At 45.7% G+C, this 21,992-nt stretch overlaps 2 protein-coding genes across 3 annotated transcripts; one reads left to right on the forward strand and one right to left on the reverse strand.

Annotated features, from left to right (window-relative positions):
* The first annotated feature begins 1,147 nt into the window (after window positions 1-1,147).
* Window positions 1,148-7,594, forward strand: frs2b (fibroblast growth factor receptor substrate 2b). Of its 2 annotated transcripts, XM_048257893.1 has the most exons (7): window positions 1,148-1,734; window positions 3,154-3,218; window positions 3,364-3,455; window positions 3,653-3,839; window positions 4,681-4,839; window positions 5,282-5,451; window positions 5,925-7,594. In XM_048257893.1, exons 3-7 carry the CDS (start codon window positions 3,390-3,392, stop codon window positions 7,026-7,028), a joined length of 1,686 nt encoding a protein of 561 aa, XP_048113850.1. In that variant the 5' UTR covers window positions 1,148-1,734; window positions 3,154-3,218; window positions 3,364-3,389; the 3' UTR covers window positions 7,029-7,594. The 2 variants fall into 2 exon arrangements, with proteins under 2 accessions (XP_048113850.1, XP_048113851.1); XM_048257894.1 differs by lacking the exons at window positions 1,148-1,734; window positions 3,154-3,218; window positions 3,364-3,455 and adding an exon at window positions 4,224-4,263 and having other exon boundaries at window positions 3,657-3,839.
* A 576-nt stretch (window positions 7,595-8,170) lies between these two features.
* Window positions 8,171-20,941, reverse strand: nup160 (nucleoporin 160). Its single transcript, XM_048256130.1, has 32 exons — window positions 20,875-20,941; window positions 20,262-20,337; window positions 19,856-19,970; window positions 19,192-19,428; window positions 18,921-19,018; window positions 18,704-18,788; window positions 18,544-18,612; window positions 18,076-18,159; window positions 17,687-17,857; window positions 17,156-17,255; window positions 16,725-16,890; window positions 16,466-16,602; window positions 15,926-16,086; window positions 15,289-15,425; window positions 14,914-14,984; window positions 14,564-14,723; window positions 14,273-14,342; window positions 13,994-14,092; window positions 13,408-13,530; window positions 13,072-13,167; window positions 12,848-12,942; window positions 12,336-12,432; window positions 12,118-12,223; window positions 11,635-11,795; window positions 11,400-11,460; window positions 11,179-11,289; window positions 10,657-10,780; window positions 10,442-10,543; window positions 10,203-10,344; window positions 9,508-9,633; window positions 8,902-8,994; window positions 8,171-8,662 (listed from the first exon to the last, which is right to left on the reverse strand). The coding sequence occupies exons 1-32, from the start codon at window positions 20,939-20,941 to the stop codon at window positions 8,579-8,581; spliced, it is 3,624 nt and encodes a 1,207-aa protein (XP_048112087.1). The 3' UTR covers window positions 8,171-8,578.
* Between the last annotated feature and the right edge of the window lie 1,051 nt (window positions 20,942-21,992).

Raw genomic sequence — 21,992 nt, forward strand, 5'->3', positions numbered from 1 at the left:
CCGAGACCAGGAGATGAATCACAAGTTTTGCCTCGCCGACATGCAGCAGGACCCCTGCATCTTAAGACTGCATTGTTGCTACCAGTCAGGACGGTTTCTCACTGCAGGCCGAGTGCTGCTGTACTGTTACCAGCCCAGGTAGACTTCTGCATCAGCATCTCTACCTCCAGCTTCAGGCCAGGGGTCTTTTGCATCGCTGAGCCAGAGGCGCTATGTCATCGCTCTCAGTCCAAGGGTCCTCCTCTACCTCACCGGTGCTGGTTGGTCAAGCCAAAAGGGTCCTCCACTTTGCCAGCATGCTCTGTGGCCATGTTGGTCTTGGGCTGGGCTTCTCAGCTGTGAAATAGTCATCCACTTGTCTCAGCCCAAGTCCAATTCAAGTTAACTTAAGATCTCAAAATATTTTTTTTTTCTTGTCAATCTGTTTTTATTTTGTCTTATTTCTTCTAAGGATCCCTTGGGAGAAATAGGTGAGATTTCAGGTTTTGTATTGGTAGCTGTGATATGGTCGAGGCCAAGTTCCTGAATATGCTTGACAATTTACCTGTTCTATATATTTCTAATTTTAAACAGGTAAAGGGTAAAACTTTATGCCTAGATGTCCTATAAATTCCTCAGCTGAGTAGCCTACTTAACGTGTTCCTCCAGCCCAAGTCTGCTGCCTACCTGGTCCTGGCCTGTACCCTTGCTGCCTGAGACAGCATCTGTCCTGCTGCCTGCTGGTGTGTGTGACTGTGAGGGATATTGAAGGGTAAATTAGGTTGTCACAACTTGTTCTGTGCAGTAGATTAGTTTTCCCTCAATCTACATAAGAACCCACAGGCTATGTTGGCTATGTGTTCGTTACCTCAAGACAAATTACCATAATTAGGGTAAACTGACAACAGCGCAAATCTAACACCAGAAAGGTCAAACGTTTCTTGAGGGCATTTGAATTCTTTTACAATGTCGTATATCGCAACATTCTAGGATAGGGCGTTATGGAATTGGCAGTACAAGCCAGAAACACAGCCCAAGTGATTTCGTAGGTAGTTTTCTATGTGACAAAATATTCATCGTCAAAAATAAACCCGAAACCAGTTGCCAGACCAGTTCCAGGTTCCTTCTGCAAAAAGTTTATGCTACGCCCTCTACGCGCATGCGCATAACTAACTAACTACAGCCGAAACTTGTTCGAGTTTGTAAAGGAAGCTATCAGCTATTTAGATAGATTTTGTATGCGTAACGAAATGGTTAGGCGTTAGTGTTGACTAGAAAATATAGTAACGTTAAATTAGACAAGATAGCAATTTCTTATGAGAAAGAGGATGCGTTGGATAGGTAATTTCGAAACCCGATTACTGTGTTTTCTGAAAAGCTAACGTTAGCGTTAGCAAGCTAACGTTGCTGTTAGGCTAGTACATCCATCGGATTATTTCAATTTAAGCGATGGCTTTTCAGCTGACACAGCAACTTGGATAACGTTACATATCATATATACGCAAATTAGGCACTAGGATAAATATGTATTTCGTTATCTCGGCTAAATCAGCTGGAATAAACAGTTTTGAAAAAACGGTGGATGTTTCTGGGCCCTGGTAATGCGAACCGACCACTCAATTCATCTGCACGACCAGCGTTAGCCGAAGTATAGACGTTAGCTAGAAAAAAGTCCACTAAGTAAACAACCTACCGAATCGGCGCTATAAGGACAAAATATCAACCGTGGATTTGCTGACTGACACATTCCTAAATGTAAGTGTTTATTTTTCTTTTGTATTGTGTTCTGTTGCATAACTTGGCAGGCTGGCAACACAAATGGTAGCGATATTTATTTTGTAGCAAGCTATCCTACGTACGATAGGCTAACTATAAGATGGACTGTCTCAAATGTGGGATGGCTAAACTGTGCGACCACAGCATTGGTGTGAGGCTAGAAATGCTAGCCGTCTCCGTTGAACCCAGACGAGTAGTAAATTGATTGTAATCTAACTAAGTTAGCGTAAGGCGATGTTGAACATTTCGTCTATCTGAAACAAATGCGTAACAATTAACTTTATTTGTTCACCATTTTATGAACTAAAGATTGGGTGGAATCAGCTTAGATTCTATGTAATGTAACGTTAGATGAAGGCAGCGATGAACGGCAGTAAAATAAAGTTATCATTGCTAACTAACTATCTATACTATGGCTAATTAGGAATCATAACGTTAACTGATTTGGCTACCAAATTCAGTCAGAAGCAAACTTCTGTAAGCTGGCTCGTTACTTCATGAGGCGGCGTTGGGCCCCCTTAAAGTTGGCTTGTTATAGTAAGCTAGCCCTACAATTGTAGAAGCTATGGTATTCTTAAAAAATGGCCGTGATTCACTGAATCGGCACAAAAGAACGTTAGCCACGCAGCGCTGATTTACCGTCAACATGTTGCAGAGTGCACATTTGTTTAGAAAATGGATATAACGTCAATGTGTATCGTTGTGCAAGTTTGTTAACTTCTAAGAGTACAAGACTAGTGCAGCTAATTATCCAATTATGTCAGCTAACAGTAGCAATACATTGTACAACAATACACAAGGAACCGATTATGGTTTATGTTTTAATGTTTGTCTTCTATTTGTTTTCTTTAATGTGTTGCCTAAACTTTAGTTACTATTCTTTACTCAACCAGTGCCTAGAGAGGATAGTTACTCCCAACAACTTTTGAAGTGGGCGTAGTTTTTAGATGATTGCGCTACCTGACTTTCATTCATTGCTTTGATGTTTGAAATGTACACCAAAGAAGAAAGCTCATATGAGTCCATCGATAACTTTTAGGCTGCGAATGGTGGTGTACGTGACTGAAGAATCCCATAGACATGTAAACGCCATCTTAGAAAGTTCTCTTTCAGTCTTTATATGTAAATTACATCAAGATGGTCAGCCTTGTAGCCCTGTAGATGTTAATCAATTTCAATGCGGATTACTGAGATTGATGCATTGGTGAATTAGATGTCCTGACTCTTGAAAACACGTTTTGAGGGTGTAGATAATCACAATTTATTTTTATTTGTATTTTTTTTTTATCATTTAGTAAAATTGTTTGGCGGTTTGTAGTGTTATGCTATTGTTTGTGAATTCTTGATTATTGATTGACCTCCTGAAACCTTGTCTTCTGACTCACTTTCTTGCAACAGAATATCTGAAGCATGGTTGTTATGCTGATGTCGAAAGAACAGGGAACACTGATGGCTGGATATAGGTTTGTGTCTTGTTACATAAGACTTTTGCAGTAAAGCCATCCTGTACCTTTTAACATGCCAAATTTCCAGTGGTAATACTTATTCAGTAATGTTTATCTCGGTTTCTGATATTGTGTTTATTGCCGTTTTGCCTTGTTATCCCAGGCGTCGAATGTTCCTCTAGAAAAGCCATGGGTAGCTGCTGTAGCTGTCCCGATAAAGAGTCAATACCTGATAATCACCAAAGTAAATTCAAGGTAAGATTGCCCCAGAACATCTGGAGTGAAATGGACATGATCCGCTGTTTTAGATTCAGAGATTTATTTACAGTTATAAAAGTTACAAGTACTTGTACTAGTGAAATGTAAATCCGGTTAACTCCATGAATGTGCAACATGGAAGAGATCAGCACCTGGACAGATTTGGTTGTAATGTAGAGTTGTGTGTTGCACAGGTGGTCAATGTTGACGATGATGGAAATGAGTTGGGTGCTGGCATCATGGAGCTGACCGACGTGGAGCTGGTGCTACGCACCCGCAAGTGTGAGGCTGTCAAGTGGCCCTACCTGTGCTTGCGTCGCTATGGCTACGACTCCAACCTCTTCTCCTTCGAGAGTGGCCGACGCTGCCAGACTGGACAAGGTGAGCTGAACCATCGTTAATTCACCTGCTGTTTACACACTCCTTATTCCCCATAACCCTTAGCTTGGGAAGATGACGTTACTTGTCATTTTAGAGAGAGATTGTGTGTGTGTGTGTGTGTGTGTGTGTGTGTGTGTGTGTGTGTGTGTGTGTGAGGGCTGTCTACTATGCTTACTGATTTCCTAAAATAGTATTCAAGTTTTCCTAAAATAGTAGTATTCAATCAGATGAGGAGATGAATGCTTGGGTGATGTGGAGACCCACCCTGTAAAATTTTGAAAAATCCATCTGGGATATCACTAGAGTGGCCTTATGTGCTGCTGATGCAAACTCTTTCTAAGTTGTTAATTGAAGATTGTCAACTTTGACCCATGCTTTCAAAAGGATAAGACCAAGATCTGGGGTGAGAGACTTGTTTGCTCCGGTAAGTCCAGTAAGACCAGGCTTGTTGTGACCATCTCTTCTTCCCCCAACACACTGACCCAAGTGCCCCCAGACTGCACAGTGACCTCTGCATAAAATGCTGCAGCCCGTGGGTGTGCGAGCTGGGCCCAGGGATGCTGCATTTTTAGTGGGTTGTCCTGTTTGATCATGCTGCCACATACTTTTTTGTAGTGTTTCCATTGTGGTGTTTTGCTCTATCCTCCTTGTTAAAAGTATAGCTGTCAAAAGTTAGCTTTGCACTCCCCCTTGGACTGGTGCTGGTGTCAGTCTGTGATGTTGTCACAACTGCTGTTTTTTGGTGTGTGTGTGTGTGTGTGTGTGCGTGTGTCTGTGTGCGCATGCCCGTTCTTTTGGACCTCCTGTTGCCAGTGCACCTCTCACCGTTTGTCGTCCGCAGGGATCTTCGCCTTCAAGTGTGCCCGGGCCGAGGAGATCTTCAACATGCTGCAGGAGATCATGCACAGCAACAGCATCAGCGTGGTGGAGGAGCCGGTGTTCGAGCCCAACCACACGCAGCCAGAGCTGGACCAGACCCAAGCTCCGCGCACCCCCACCAGTAAGACCCGCTCCGCACACTGCTGCTCTCGCTGCCAGTTTTACTCTCTCGCTCGCTCACTCACTCACTCACGCACTCACTACTCACTCATGCAGGCACGCAAGACAGACAGACAGTATTACCTATTGTTTGTCACTTTTACAATATCCGCTGAACCAGTCAATGCAGTGTTTCAGCAGAATAAAGGGAGGGGTATCATTTTATTTGATTGGATTCAGGTCAAATACCAGCAACCAATTTGTGAACTGCTTCTTAGAAATCTTGGTGGGGGGGGGGGTGTAGCTAAGTACCTTTTACTTTATTTGGTTCTTGCCTTCACCTGATGAAGCCAAATTGTGGATTGATGATGTTTCAAAGATCAGTGACTTACCTGATTGGTAGCCTTGCCTGTAAATTGCTCTTTTGCTCTTTAATTTATGTGATGTGTTTTGTTTGTCTACAGCTCCAGGGAACTCTCTTCCCTCGTTACCCAATGGCAGCTTGCGGTACCCGTCTCTAGGTGATGCCTCGTCGCACCCCTCCAGCCGGCACCCGTCTGTGGGCAGCACACGTCTACCCTCAGTGGGCGAAGAGTCCACTCACCCGCTCCTGGCACCGGACGAGGCCTCACGGGTGAGTGCAGGCGCCTGTTCCAAAGGAATGGAAATTAGGAATGCATTTTATAATTGCCTCAACATGGTCGTGCTACTACCCTGATATTTTTACTGTTCCTTAAATGGTTATTAGTACACTACATTCTCATGGAAGGCTAATGCTATTTTTACTGTTCCTTAAAAGAACACTCCCAACTTCTTGAGAAATGATCTTATTGCCGTCTACCCCAGTTCAATAAGAGGATACATACTCTTCTCTTCTGAGTGTGCAATAACCCAGTCTAACACCATTAGCCTAGCTTAGCATATTTTACTGTAAGTGGGTTAAAACAGTTAGCCTATAGGTCCCTTTTAGCTTTACGCTAGATATAGGCTAACTGGTCTATACAGTCTTAAGGGAAGCATCATCCTAAACACCAGTGCATAGCCACAGTTTTGCATAAGGTTGCTGTGTCCAGGTGTCTGACCTGTTTGTGCTGTGTCCTTGTGCAGGCCCATACGTATGTGAACACTACAGGACTCCTGGATGAGCCCTCCAGCCCTGGCGTGGGGACCACCCCTGTGGAGACGACCTGCCCGTTTCTGGAAGGCCAGCCGGAGGACGTGCCGCCAGACCCTGGGCCTCGCGTGCAGCTGGAGCCTGAGAGCGTGAGGTTTGTGCTGGGCCCCACGCCAGTGCAGCGACGGCAGCAGCAGCAGCAGCAGCACGAGGACCCGCCCAGCGAGGACCAACCTCCCAGCTCCAACGGAGGTCAATGCGTGGGGTCGGCAGCGACCAGGGAGAGCAGCCGATCAGAGACACCCACACCCGCTCCACGAGAGCCGGAGCCCCCTAGTAACGGCAACACAACGGCAGCGGCAGCCTCGACTTCGTCTTCTCACCCTCGGCGTCACCGCCACAGGCCGCCCCCCCTCACCCCGGACCCAGTCAACGTCAACAACTCGGCCCTGCGCCGGACGGCCCTGCTGGACTACGAGAACCTGCCTGCGCTGCCGCCGCTGCGCGAGGTGCCCCGCACCGGCTCGGAGGAGGAGGAAGAGGACGACGAGGAAGAGGACGAAGAGCAGCCCAAGACGCCCTCGCTGAACGGCTTCCACCACCCCCACCACCACCATCATCATCATCATCATCCCCACCCCCACCACTACCAGCAGGTACGCCAGCACAGCCCCGACCCTACGCACTACTACATCAACACGGAGAACGTGACGGCGCCCCTCAGCGCCCGGCTCCCCGAGTCGGCCCGATGGCGGGACCAACGGTCCATGCCGACCGTCTTTAACTTCGACTTCCGCCGGTCGATCGACCCCAGCCAGCGGCAGCTCAACTACATCGAGGTGGAGACAGATGGGCGCATAGGAGGAGGAGTGGGAGGCGGAGGAGGTGGCGCCGGCTCAGACTCCAGCAACCCACACACGCCCAAGACCCCCACCTCGCCGCTCCAACTGCCACACACGCCCACCCGCCGGACGGAGCTGTACGCCGTCATCGACGTGGAGCGCACGGCCGCCATGTCCAGCCTCCAGAAAGCACTGCCCCGCTACGACGGTACCTCCAGGAAAACACGCCACAACAGCGTGGACCTGCCCATGTGAGAGGCCTCACGAACATAGACACAGACCAGGGACGTCTTAAAGTGAGACACAAACACGTGCCTATTTAAACGCCATGAACTGGGACGTTTTTTTTTTTTATATATATATATATATATATATATATATATATATATATATATATATATATATATATACATACATAAACAGTCAGTACTTGGAACACCTCCGTACATATGGCACAGCAACCCACGCTATCTGGTGCCCACTTAGAAGGGAACTCGAGGAGAACCCAGGTGCTTTGTCGTTCTACCATTTATTTTTATTCCTATGGTAATATAATGCTACTATTCTTACACTCATTTTCCAGTGCCTGTGTATTGGTTTTATTATGTTAATAACAAGGTTGGACTACATTCCCGGTCCGTCCCATGTGGTACAGATCAGTATTACTGACCCAACATTCCTCGTTTTCTTTCCAAAATGAAATGAGACCACAGGATGTCTTCATTTCAGTATGTACGAATATCATGGTACACTACATTGTCAATTTTCTGACTGCATACGGTAGATTCGTCTTGGCACAATAAAATGTTTATTTTGTTCGATTTGTACTCCCTTTAGTGGTGGTCTTTCCTAGATTATGGATTTTCACATGTTGAGACACTTCTGGATTAGGGATGCTACTAATTAATCCATCAACTAATTTGTTAATTACTCTGATACATTTTCCTCCAAAAATCAACTCTTATTAGTTCACGTGTACAGTAGAAATATTGATGTCGGCTTGGCATATTAACAACAGTCGATTATGTTGACTAATCGCGGCAGACCTATTCTGGATGATGGTTATTTTACTAGACTGATTAATAGTCAACATTTATATTGCACGTGTCAGCAAACTTAAAAACTATGTTGTCTCCACACAAGGAGATCTGTATACAACTTAATATTTTAACGGCAGTTAAGCTCTTGATTTTGGAAGTGTTTTCTGAAGGAGTTCAGTAATAAGGGAATCTTGGAATGAAAAAGGTGAGTGGTTTTGAGTGGCGAGTCTAGATGCTATGGCTACACAAATTCCCCCTGCATGATTATGCCTGTTGATGCAAGACTAAACCAACTACATGGGAGGGGGGAGGGAGGAGGGAGGAGGGGGGGGAAATAAAGAATCAAGACTTGGAATGTAGCCATGTGGAAAAGTCTTTATTACATTCCTTACACAATTTACCACAGACCTGATTGAAGAGAACAGGTAGAGTACATTAGAGCCAAAACATGACATCACATACATCTACAATAAAAAACACACACACACACATGAAAGTTGCTGTTGGATATCTTTCACATAATACATACTGTACATCAGAGTGCTTAGCTGTCACTTCAGACAGACACTTAAGCCCTGGCTACCATCCACACAATCACTGAGGACATCTCGGCATGTTTTATCCAAGTGCGTAGAAATAGTTCTCCGTTTCATTAACCCATACAAAAATATATTTATTTGGTTGTACTTTTTGTTGTTTTGAAAATGAGGGTACACCAGGGACAGACAAGAAACACCACGTAGAAAGGCAGTTCTGAGGCTGGGGTTAGTGGGTCAGGACTCGGTGTCTGGTTGCGTTCTCCACCACTTCATGATACTCATCCAGTTTGGCTCTTAACTTCTCAAACAACTATGACACACAATAGTACAGTTAAAAAAAAACATTTTTAAAAACAGTTCTCTGATACACAAGTCAACTCTTAAAACTCTAATATCTGTAATCACAGCTTGCAGAGCAGCGTACAGGGCTATAGATTTTAAAAATCTCATTGTCCACCACCCACAGAGCTCTATGAATGTGGGAAATTAATGCAACCATTACTTTGCATACGCTATGAAATGCAAAATAGCTATGCCTACACCACTCACCTTCATATTCTGTGTATCACCGAGACTGACCAACAGCTGGTCTATCGACGTGTATGGAAGCCAAACAACGGGTGCTGTGGCTGACAGAGGTTTCTGGAACACAAAAGAGGATCAGGGGGAGGCCACAGAGGATGAGTCATACAGCTTACCTCATTAAAGAAATACAGTAGAAACTATGGCTGGGGTCAAAATGTCAATATTGTGATGTATCGATATGTATCAGATGCTGCTTTATTGCAATGGCGTCAAAAACAAAGTATTACAGATAGGAAAGTTAAAGTTGTTTTGGACATGGTCATTATTCAGAATCATGATTTGTGATATGTTTAGTATTGTCGCCTGTACTGTGATACGTCTTGTATCATGAGGTTGCAGGCAATACCCAGCCCTAGTACCAGAAGAAACTATTATCAAAAGTAAGTATCAAAAAAAAAATATTTAAAGTCTTTTAACCAAATGATGCGGAGAGATTATCAGGAGAGGCTCTTCTGGGTGACTATAAATCTTCAAGGAAGGATTGAGTGAACGCAATGAGGGTTTTTGAATGTGTCCACATGAACATGCAAAGACCAAGGGAACACAAAGCACAGAACAATCAGCAGTTACCTCGATTCCAAAGTACTGGTGTCCCTTTCCGAGAAGAGCGTCAACGTATTCCAGCACCAGTTCTGTGGCTGGCTCCAGCTGGTCAAACTTCAGATAAAGACGGAGCAGAGCGGCAGTGTCTACGGCCTGAAGAACACAGACACACACACACACACGCGTGTGTTTCCAACGATATCCACAAACAGCAAACTTGACATATGGTTATGGAATTTGGCAGACGCTTTTGTCCGAAGTGACATACATATACAAAACAATATAATACTTCAATTAACAAGGAACCATTTAAAATGTTGGTCAGACTACATGACCATTTGATGGATCTCTTTTTTTTTAATGATCACATGTATCAATGATAGGCCATAATGGTTACTTTTACACTCAAATAACTGGATGTAAAGCCAAAAGAGACTCAGTCAATGAGTGACATGGCCAAACGGGGTCAAATCACAAAGATATTGGAGTGATAAGTTAGTAGTTTTCTACTGCACCACCTCAATAGCCAGCATGCCTTCAGGGTAGAAACTACTACAGACCATAACCTCAGTGTTAATACAGGGAACCTATGACATGCAGGCCAAGTTATTCTCAAGATGCTGAAATTATAGTGAGTTTGTTGAACACCTCTTCAGTGATTAACTGTGCTGTATTAATATTGAGGGACAATGGTAGTCCAAAATGAGAGTAAGATGTCTCACCTTGTAGGCATTAACCAGCCAATCAGGCAAAGGCACACCGTGTGAGAGTAGCTTGTTGATGACACACCGGTGGTGCTGAGCATTCTGGGAAGGATGTGCCTCGAGGTAAGAGGCTAAGAGCCGCCATGCCTCGTCAGTAGCACTGCAAGACACAGAGGGCAACACAGGAATGAGAATGTCCTGCCTTGTCGATTTGAATAGTTCTATTTTGAGTCATATTATCAGAAAGCCACACAAACCTGGATTCCTTGGTGGTGACGACAGAGGAGAGCTGATTGGCTGCCAGCCAGGTCCAGGCTTCATTCTGACTCTGCTCTCCACCATACTGCAGTCGGATGCACCTGAGGAAGAAAACATTCAGCACTTAACACACCGATGGCAATTACCACACACCAAACTTCAGTCTTTCAGATAGCGCTCCCATTACAATCTAGGCATTAACAGGTTGACTCACTTGAACGTCAGCCCTTCAAAGACCTGTGTGAGGGGGAGCTTGAACGTCTGACAGAGGGAGAGAGCCGTGTCAAAGAGCCCCGTTTGAACGAGCAACGCCACCATGTCCACTGCAGTGGCACTTCCTGCAAACAGTATAAAACACAATGAGCCAAACACTCAATCAAGAACATCAACATTATTTTCTATGATCTTTAGCATAAGTCTTGTATGATCCATCATCTTAACTTGTATGTTCTAACATATGCACACATCATTTAAACTTATTTGGGTAACACTTGGGCAACTCAGACAGACCACACACAGAAACGGTACGTAATGTTGTTGTTGTTGAACAATCACCAAAACCAAATCCAACCTCTGACCTTGACCGTAACCATAAATTGTTAAGTTAACCTAGTGTCAACAGATAGTGTGTAGATAATCTAAGAATCTGTAGATGGTCTGTGGGCAGACTATCCCAGTGGTCCAGGTGCAAGTGTGACCCGTATTTTGGGCTAAGGACCAGCTTCGCTGCGCTTGCCTGCGATGGCCGCTGAGGGAGGGTGCTGCTGCGCCAGAGTGAGGCGACTGCGGGCCAGAATGTACTCCTTCTGCAGGTCCGTCAGCTCCAAGATGTCAATCTGACTATTCACTGAAGGACAATAAGACAGTTAGTTTAAGGCCACAATTCAGCCATGAAATATATATGTGTGCTTGGGTGCAAGAGCCAATGTTGCACAAGTGCCAGCATGCAGGATTTACCTGGGCCAGGGGCAAACTCGCCATCGTAGTTTCGTTTTGGTGACGCACCTGGACGTTCATACTGTACACAAATAGAAAGACAGAGATTGATCAGCAAATAAAGTTTGACATCTGAGTGTTGTTGTAAGCTATGCCGCCATGCAAAGATGGTGTTAACCATTTCATCTGGAGTGTTAACAGGGGTCATCTATCAACATTGGTGGATGGTGGACATGTATTCTGTGTGTAGACTAACTGTGCTTCCGGAGGAGGGCTGGACGATCCACGCGTAGTCGGGCCGGATGAGCCGCAGGCAGTTGAGTGCGGCCAGGTAGCAGTTCACCTGCTTCTGCAAGCCACCGAGCGTGCGCACCTCCCGACCCAACCGCATGCCGTACTCAAACATCACTGTACCAGCTGAGAGACAGACAGACAAACAAACAAATGGACATTACTGTACTGGCTGAGACACACAGGCAGATACACACTACTATACCAGCTGAGACAGACAGACAGACATTACTGTACCAGCTGAGACAGAGACAGACAGACAGGTACACATCATAGGACGGACGGACGGACAGACAGACGGACAGACAGACAGACAAGTAAGTGGACATTACTGTATCAACTGGCACAGACAGACAGGTAGATGTTATGGTGGTCATTCAAGAAAAACTGCAAAAAGCCTACCAGTGGACCTTAATCTAGTTAACACTGACTTGACAATGAAGCTCACCTTTTCTGTAGTTGTGGCGGTTGATATGGAAAGCATACAGCAGCTCATAATAGTTGTGAGTCATGAGGTCCACAGCTCTGGCACGGGACTCAATAATACTGACGACCTACAAAATGGCAGGAGCAGCAGGAATAGGATTACTTGCATGGCGTGGGCCGCATTCGTTGTGCCAGTGGCACAAGTATCAAATATAAACACGGAAGAATGTGTATACTGACCTCATCGTGGAGGTTGACGTAGGAGAACTGGACCAGATCTTTAAGCTGGGACCGCTCACACAGAACCACCACCAGCTGTCTGAGACAGTCCAGCTGCCTGGACACGCACAAAAACATCACTTTGGTCAAAACTAGCCTCTCAGAGTATTGGTTCACATTAGTAGTACCATGTACCTAACAGTAACCAGATGTTGCAGACAAATTCCTCCCTCTATTCAAATCTAAGTCAGGTTCTTGTATTCCATTCTGAAGGCTTCTGGGTTTCTCTCCTATTCCTTCAAGGAATCGCCAACTTTTTGGGAATACTTTTAATCTTATTTGTCGTCTACCCCAGAGTGAGATAGGAGGACACATACCCTTCTCTTCTCTGTGTGTGCAATAACACAGTTTCACACCGTTAGCCTAGCTTAGAATAATTCACTGGAAGTGGGCTGTTCCAGTTAGCCTATAGGTCCCTTCAAGTAATGATGCAGTATAATAGGGTGGGACCTACATGATGAGTCTGCCAATACCTGCTTTGGTCCGGGTTCTGGACCAGCGCCTCGTAGGCCTGGCTGTTGTGTCCCAGGTCTAGATGGTGTTTGAAAATGCGCGTCCAGAGAGCTGCCTGTAGAACACACAGATACAAACACTCACATGGGGCAGTCATGTGCGTCACATACAAACTCACATCTGGGAGGGTACGAGCCTGTGGCCTACAGTACACATGGACTTGGTCTCTTGCAAAATGGCCTACCTGACTCCTGGTGTCATTGACTGCTTCTGATATTGCCAGGGTGGCCAACTGGATGACCAGCTCAGGTAAGCCAACATCCTCCAGTAGCCTCAGCACCTACAAAAAAAAAAAAAAAAAAAAAAAAAAAAAAAAAAAAAAAAGACACACACACACACACACACACACACACACACACACACACACACACACACACACACACACACACACACATACACACACACACACACACACACACACACAGGGTAAACAAGGGGAGTTTAAAACCTACAAAAACTCAGAAGCCAACAGAAACTGAATTTGATCAGCTGCTCTAACATGAGTCATTAACATTGTAACCTTGTTGTAATACTGCAGACGAGGGGCGCTGGCTGCTGTCTCCTCGTCCTCGGTGCCGCAGAGACGCATGAGGAAGTCCTCCTTCTCCACTTCAGTCGCTGCTTCCTGGAAGCACTGAAGGGCCTGAGGGGAGAGCACATGTCATTAATCACACACACTCCTCAAAAACCACAAGAGCATGCGAGATGCAATGTCATTCAGACACTTCAAAAGTTTTCTTTTGAAGTTTCATATCTTTGTATTAGATTATTGCACTAAAGAACACTCATAATGACTTCATTAAAATCTTTGAAATTCCCTTAACCCATCAATAATTAATGCTACGGTTATGCTTTGAAGTTCCCTGGTGTAGTGTTTCATCATAATGAATTCTGTGCAAAATGTGAGGCCTACTGGACATGGCAAACTGATTTCAAACCGCAAAAGCCTTAAGAGACCTTGAATTTGGAGAATACTTTTAAATTGTGGCATATTACAGTGATAAATATCTATACAGGAGTCCTACACTAAGGTCATTTCAGAGGCTTTCATATGAAGTGACTGAAGCAGCGTCAGCCTTGAGAAGTGCCTAAGCTCCGGTTCCTACCTTCTGCCCTTCCCCAGTGGCCAGATAGCACTGACCCAGTATGAAGCGACAGGAGCCCACGTTCACCTGACACCAGGGCCCAATCAGACGCACATATTCCTGTCACACACAAAGACGAGGGTCAACCCAGAGGTACAGAAATCTCAGCACACATGATATACACATTACCCAACAAGAAAAACAAGATGGCAAAAAAACACTCCATACATTCAGCTATGCGGAAACGTCGGCGTTGCACGCCAAGTAGAGATGTGTGAATGAAGTCGGGCTCCTACTCACTTGGAGCTGTGTGTACTGGCAGTTCCCCATCAGGCACTCGGGGAACAGGAAGCCGGGGTTGCTTGGCCAGCTATGAGGGTAACGTAATGTAAGGGTAGAACAGTTTGGCCTTTAAAAGACACCTCCACCACATCTCAATGACACTGATGGAGGTAGTAGAACATCCCTCTAAAATGCACTAGAATATTCAGAAAGGAACTGGCACTGAACAGACTGCTAAACTTCCTAGACTTTCTACACAAAAGGCAGCAATACACCACGGGCCTGAATGTTTGTGCGTGTGCAGGATACAGGAGCTGAGAGAGACTGGTGACCACACTGGACGCCATCTGAGGCCAGAGCAGAGGCACCTGACCAGCCTGGGCCTCTTGCTGTGAGTAGATCTGGGACATGATGATCTTACGCGACACATTCTGGTAGAAGAGCTCCACCACCGTCTGGGGATTCAGCACTGAGAGAGACAGATACAGAGACAGAGAAAAAGAGATAGAGACAGAGAGATAGAGACAGAGAAAGAGAGAGAGAGACAGAAAGAGAGACAGGGGACGGTGTCAAGATACAGGACAGTATTAGAGACCAGCTAAGCCCATAAAATATTACAGAATGGGGAGAACCCAAAGAGGTATGTTAGGTTGGCCAACCTGATCGGTTGGGCGCCAGGGCAGGGGAGTCGGACAGCTCAAGTACGGACAGGTGCTGAAGATTGGCATCGCTGACAAAGAGAAAGACACACAACATTTACAAGATTGCCCAAAACAAGACAGTCCAATAAAAAAAAAAATATTTGTTTATACATTTTAAATCTGTGGACAAAGAGGGGTGAAAGTCCAGACTGTTCACCTAAGGACTAATATGATCTCACTTGTATTCAAGACACTTAGATTGGTGTAAAATGAATTAGACACTAATATACATTTCCACAGGGACAAAACACACAGAAATGTGTGATGCATTATCAATAGGGGAAACATCTACTAAAATATGTAATAATACGTAATGGTTCCAGGGGCACTCACAGTATGTCGAGGGGTACGGCCGAGGAGACGCTCTGGCTGATCTTCTTCAGCAGGTAGTAAGAACAGAGCAGGTGGGAGCAGCGCGGGATCAGGTCCTGCTGCAGCTGCAGCAACTGGGCACCTCCTCCCAGAAACACCTGCCGCACACACACAAGCACAGAAAGACGCCACGACCGGTTAACACGGCCAGGTTCAACAGCCTTGAAAACTTGCATTACTTAGCGTTGATTAGATTGGGATTTAATAATTAGATTAGTGTTTTTAATTAATATTTTTTATATGTGGGAGGATCATTTTGATCAAATGTTCTCATTGTAGGCAGTACCCTGACACCATGTCATTGCCTGGACCTACGTCACACCTCTCTTATATTACAAGATTCTAGTTTCACACCCACTACAGAAGTCACAAAAAGAAGGACCTCGTAGGCCAATTAGACACAGCGCTGCAGCAACACCGATGTGTGTGCATATGTGAGAGACTGTTTGTGCCATTGTTTTGTATGGCTATGGAAATTTGGCGTGATAGTCATGTTCGAAACGATGATCAATCACAGGAACGTGGTAAGCAAATGTCCGGTGCTCGTTTGCATCTGCGTGCGTGTGAGAGTGAGGTGGACTCGCGTGTGCTCACTCACGTTGTCCCCGAGCCGGAGGTAGAACTGCTGCAGGATGAGGAGGTCCCTGCACAGCATGGCGCGTGTGAGGGCCAAGTGGCACACGGCCTGGCACACCACCCGCACGGCCACACTACTGCCGTACAGCTGCGACAGGCTGATCCGCACACCCAGAGAACGGCCTGCAGGGGGGGACAGAGAGACCATCAGGCTCACACCACCACCACATGAGTTCACATACAACCAGTCAACCCCCAATTCACTAACTACAGTGCATACCACAGGATAATGACCCTTCTAGTCGATTTCTGACACGCTAAATGACATTATATACTGACACCAAGGGACCATACCGTAAATATCAATTCTTCAATCATGTCACTTTATCCCATGCACACTAGGCTTTACCTTGACCAGCTTCACTCATTAATAAAAAGGCTGGGTCATTGCCCACTCAATATACAGCATGTCTGCTACAAAATCAGACCAGAGTGCATAAACAAACGTTTGCACCGACACCAACAGGAAATAGGACAGATGGGATAGAAGTGTGCCTCTGACCTGCTAAGAGCGCTGCTCCCTCTGCGCCGGTCTCGGTGTCCGTCTCCAGGTCCATCTCCCGCAGCAGGACAGACATGGCCACCATCGGGTTGCGGATGTCCTGCAGCTTGTTCTGGATCTCTTCTATGATGTTCTCACTGCAGGCCGACAAGCATTATGGTCATTAATACAAACAAATGAAAAAAATGTGTGTGTGTGTCTGCATCAATGTGCGCCTGTATGTGTGTGTTTTATGTGTGTGTGTGTGTGTGTCACTGACCTGTCGTTGGCCAGCATGCTCTCCAGCACCTGCTCGGCGGCCTTCTCTGGGGACTGCAGGTGGTCCAGGGCCTTCTCCATGTCGTAGGCCATGTCTCCCTGCACACTCTCACTCACCAGCCGCAGACAGTGCACCAGCTGCAGCACGTCCCGGCCCACCTCAGGGTCTGACCGGCGCACACGCACACACACACACGACAAATAAGACAGACAGAGCCACTGAGTATCAATACAGAAACTGACTTGTAAAACCATACAGACCGAATTGATTTTCTTGATATAGAGGAATCAAGCCGATGTTGCTCTGTAGATAGCTAAACATTTGTTTACTACACACCACCAAGTCTTTATTAGGATTTAAAGTACTCAATCAATTGTTCACAGCACAGAAAAGACAGCTCCCCACACACACACACACACACACACACACACCTTCAGCCATCGGAGTCTCCTCCTCCGAGAATAGGTATTCATCAGCAGACAGGTACAGGTGATCCACAGCAAAGCACGGCAACAGGTAAGACACATAGCCCTTGAAGAAAGAAAAAAAAAAAATAAATAAATAAAAACATTATCAGAGGTAGCGGTGCCTTAGGAAGTAGGAGAGTTGTTTGGGTAACCAGTAGGTTGCTGGTTCGAGCCCGGGTCCTCTGAATTGGAAGTGTCCTTGAGCAAGACACAAAACCCCAAACTGTTCCCAATGTGCAACTTGGTGTCTGGCATGGCAACCTCTACTACTGGTGTATGAGAGTGTTGTTGGTGGGTGGTGGTAGTATAGTGGCTAAGGAGCTGGTCTAGCGTTCAGTAGCCAGAGAAGTTGTGGGTTCAATTCCCAACTGCCACCGTTGTGCCTTTGAGCAAGCCACTTAAAGGCATACTCCAGAGTAAAAACAACCGGGCTAACTTCAAACCACAGACAAAGTTCAAAATAGCCTTACACTTCAGGTGTAGTGTCTATGGTACCTTCTTGAGCACGCAGGCCATGGAGGTGGCCTGGTTGATGAGCAGCGCCAGGGGAGTGGACAGGGCCTCCTGATACTGCAGGCAGCAGGCGTAGAACTTGGACCAGAACTCCACCTGCAGTTGGCGGTACTCTTCCTGAGAGAACTCGTACTCGGTGACGCTGTTCTGGAGCTGCACGCATGGGCACAGAGGAAATAGACAGGTGAGAGGAGGACACAACAACGCACTGGGACATAGGGTAGGGGGTTTCACCACTACTGATTTCAAGTCAACCAGTTAATGAAACCCCTAATGTGATGTGCTTTTTAAGAGGGGGAGAGAGGGGAGAGAGAGAGAGAGAGAGAGAGAGAGAGAGAAAGAAAGAAAGAAAAAGAAACAGATTGCCTTACCTCTGTCTCAACTGCAAGGGTCACTTCCCTCTTCAGTGACTCCCAGGGCAGGTCAAGGAACCGCTCTGTGCCTCTCTTATAAATCTGAACAGAAAACAGAAAAGTGATTAAAGCCTTTATATTTGAGAATACTCCATCTTGTCTGTCTATATAATTTGGCACAAATGCCCCAAGAGAAAAATGTCTCTGGGATATTGATACGGTCAGGAGGTATAACACATCAGGGAACCTGCAAAAGGATTTGCATCCCCATCTCTAAATGCATCCAAAAGGGGAAAAATGGGTTGTGGTCCATCTACAGTATAGTTGAGTCAGCAGAATTTCTGCTAACACTGCTTTAACAGTCGCTTACAGTGCTGATTATCAATTAACTCACTTTGTATTTCCTTTATGAAGAGAGCTTACAGGGCATGCAACCAGTTCAACACCTTTTGGTGCTTCAGTTGAGGACACAATTTCAGGTCTTACCTGTAAGCCTTTGACTATAGCCATGGCAGTGAATTGAAGAGGGGAGAAGAGGATTTCGAGGTAGGCCTCCTGTTGGGAAAATGAAACGTGTTAGCGATGATAACACACCTTGGAGTCTCATTTATCAGTGGCCTAGCAGGCTTGTACAATGCACACTCACCCGTGGGTCCTGGTCGATGCCGATGTGGACTTCCTCGTCTGGAGAAGGATGCATGAACACCTGATTCCACAGGCCAGCTGAGTTGCTATCAGACACACAGACAAGAGGTGAAATCAACAGTGACTGACCAGTTTGAAAAGTGGTCTTGAACTGACCTTAGCAAACAAGTGGTGGGTCAGAACAAGAACAGTTGAAATCATGAGTCGGTGGAACTTACTGCTCAAAGTTGATGTATTTCACAACCGTCTGGTTGTCATCGTCCAGCCAAAGACCCCAGATGTCAGTAGATGTCAAGGCAAAGTCCACCAGTGTTTCCTGAAACAGACAAAAGATGAAGTCAAACTGAAGCAAACCTACTGTATTTTAGTCCATTACACTGCACGTGGGGAAAGAATAAATGTGCTGTAAAGCACACACACACAACCTCTCACTTTCACAAGCGTTGCACACACACACACACACACACACACACACACACACACACACACCTGTGTGCTGAAGAGGGTGGAGAGGTGATCCAGGGTGTAGCGGTTGTTGTCGGCCACCAGCTGCAGCACGCAGAACTGTCCACGCCCAGGCAGGCCGAGGTAGACGGCAAGGCACAGGCCCGTGGTGGACGAGAAAGACAGCCGCAGGCGGTGACCCTGGCCCGGCAGGCTCTTCACCTCGCCGCGGCCCACCGGCAGGTACTCCAGCATGTCTGCCACCATCAAGCACACCTGCTCCTGTAGGTTAGGAAGGGCAGGTAGACACACCTCAGTATCATGATGAGGGCTTACAGACTCACAGTACAGGTGTTTTCACTCAAAAAAAACAATGTCATTTGAGAAGTCACCCACAATATGCTACAACAAAAAAGAATCAGCCCTATTTTAAAACATGAAAACTAGTGGTAATTTTCATTTATACAACATGCATGTTCGCATAAATGGAGCAAAAATGCAGAATGCACATTTTGTGAAAATGCCGTGGTGGCTCTGGGTGGCTATTATCGATTTATTTAAATCTAGGCTACTTGAACTATTCATTTTTGATGATCATGTACATTGTTATTGTTGTACATCGCTTTCAACCAAAAGCATCCACCAAGAACTCTAACCATACCAATATGCCCAACCACATCCCAATCCCAATGCGTCTTGCAGCACTGACCTTAAATGACCACATGCGCAGCTTGTGGTCTTGGCACAGAGCGAAGACGAAGGTGTCGTCCTCCAGCTGCCTCACGGCCAGACTGAGGGCCAGGTCCGACGGGCTCTGGTCCCCCCTGAGGAAAATAACATCATGAGATTAGAACTCAATGCTTCATTTTTTCAATTTAGAGGCAACAACAGTGTGCTCAGACACAACTAGTATTGGACTAGGTGATCACAGAACTCAATGCCTCATTTCACAATTTCAATAGAGTAACAGCATGTTTGGACACAACTCAATATAATGGCAGGAATAATTACTTGGAATATTTATATAATAGGCTATAGAGAACCGACTCTTTAAACAGCCATTGTGTGCATTTCTTACTAGGGATAAAATAATGGGTAAAAAAAAGTTGACAAACCTGATGGCAGTGGGCATCCATCCGGCCAGTCTCTGCATCACAGAGCTCTGCTTTAGTTCCACTGTGGTCACTGTGCCTGTAACAAGCACATGCAGGGGTCAGCCCACATTCACACACTTTTGAACACACACACACACACACACACACACACAAAGCTTACAGCTGGTTCATGGCCTACACAAGCAACACGGGCGCAGTTGGCAACGCAAGGCTCGCTCATGTTTTAGAGTGCCTTCTCACAGTCTATGCAAACCTCGCGGACAATGCGCCCTCAACATAAACATATGACATGGCACTCACACGTCACAAAATTTTTTTACATTTTTAGCATTGCAGGTACACGCCAAACCACTCTTGCATAGCTGGGTGCATTCGCGTTTGCATAGACTATGAATCAGACACACACACACACACACAAAAGGAAAGAGCTTTAGAGCAAGCAGCTCTTGTTACCTGACTATGAATCACACACACACACAAGGAAAGAGCTTTAGAGCGAGCAGCTCTTGTTACCTGAGGGCGAAGAGGGCAGCCCCCCCTCCTGGCGAAGATCCAGCTAATCAGTATGCGTACAGGGCTGATGCTTGGCAGGCCCGGGTCAGCTGGGCAGTACATGGGCAGTACATAGCCAGCCGGTCTTGCAGGCTCAGCTTCCCCACATCTGTGAAGATGGACTGCATCTGGAGCTCAGTGACCAGTTCCTGTGGCCAGAGGATAGAGGTTTATGTTAATGTTTAGCAGACGCTTTTGTCTAAAGTGACTTCCAATGACATCAATAAACACTACATTAACAGTAATGTTTATAATAAAATCAAAAAGCGTAAAAAAATACCAATATTATTAATAGAGTAGAGGTGTTCGGGGGGCCGAATTTATACCTAAATGACAGACATTTTTACTGCCACTAAATACCTTTAGAGAATACCTAAATGACAGACATTTTTACTGCCACTAAATACCTTTAGAGAAGCTCTTCTCTGACAAACCTAACAGCCCTTGTGCCTTGTGAGAAATTAACATGGCAAGAATTTCAAGCAGCTCTTGTTACCTGACTATGAATCACACACACACACAAAAGGAAAGAGCTTTAGAGCAAGCAGCTCTTGTTACCTGACTATGAATCACACACACACACAAGGAAAGAGCTTTAGAGCAAGCAGCTCTTGTTACCTGACTATGAATCACACACACACACACACACACACACACAAAAGGAAAGAGCTTTAGAGCAAGCAGCTCTTGTTACCTGACTATGAATCACACACACACACACACACACACACACACACACACACACACACACACACACAAGGAAAGAGCTTTAGAGCAAGCAGCTCTTGTTACCTGACTATGAATCACACACACACACAAGGAAAGAGCTTTAGAGCAAGCAGCTCTTGTTACCTGACTATGAATCACACACACACACACACACACAAGGAAAGAGCTTTAGAGCAAGCAGCTCTTGTTACCTGACTATGAATCACACACACACACAAGGAAAGAGCTTTAGAGCAAGCAGCTCTTGTTACCTGACTATGAATCACACACACACACACAAGGAAAGAGCTTTAGAGCAAGCAGCTCTTGTTACCTGACTATGAATCACACACACACACAAGGAAAGAGCTTTAGAGCAAGCAGCTCTTGTTACCTGACTATGAATCACACACACACACAAAAGGAAAGAGCTTTAGAGCAAGCAGCTCTTGTTACCTGACTATGAATCAC

The sequence above is a fragment of the Alosa alosa genome, chromosome 11 (genome assembly GCF_017589495.1).
Source record: "Alosa alosa isolate M-15738 ecotype Scorff River chromosome 11, AALO_Geno_1.1, whole genome shotgun sequence".
Lineage (NCBI taxonomy): Eukaryota > Metazoa > Chordata > Actinopteri > Clupeiformes > Clupeidae > Alosa > Alosa alosa.

Excerpts from the sequence above, each read along its gene's own strand:
- nup160 (XM_048256130.1), bottom strand. The coding sequence starts at position 20,941 with ATGCAGTCCATCTTCACAGATGTGGGGAAGCTGAGCCTGCAAGACCGG. Across the intron at positions 19,019-19,191 it reads CCACCCTCTTCAGCACACAG|GAAACACTGGTGGACTTTGC; the intron begins GTGTGTGTGTGT and ends TGTCTGTTTCAG. Across the intron at positions 14,985-15,288 it reads GCCGTACCCCTCGACATACT|CGATGCCAATCTTCAGCACC; the intron begins GTGAGTGCCCCT and ends TCTCTTTGTCAG.
- frs2b (XM_048257893.1), top strand. The coding sequence starts at position 3,390 with ATGGGTAGCTGCTGTAGCTGTCCCGATAAAGAGTCAATACCTGATAAT. Across the intron at positions 3,840-4,680 it reads ACGCTGCCAGACTGGACAAG|GGATCTTCGCCTTCAAGTGT; the intron begins GTGAGCTGAACC and ends TGTCGTCCGCAG. Across the intron at positions 5,452-5,924 it reads CACCGGACGAGGCCTCACGG|GCCCATACGTATGTGAACAC; the intron begins GTGAGTGCAGGC and ends GTCCTTGTGCAG.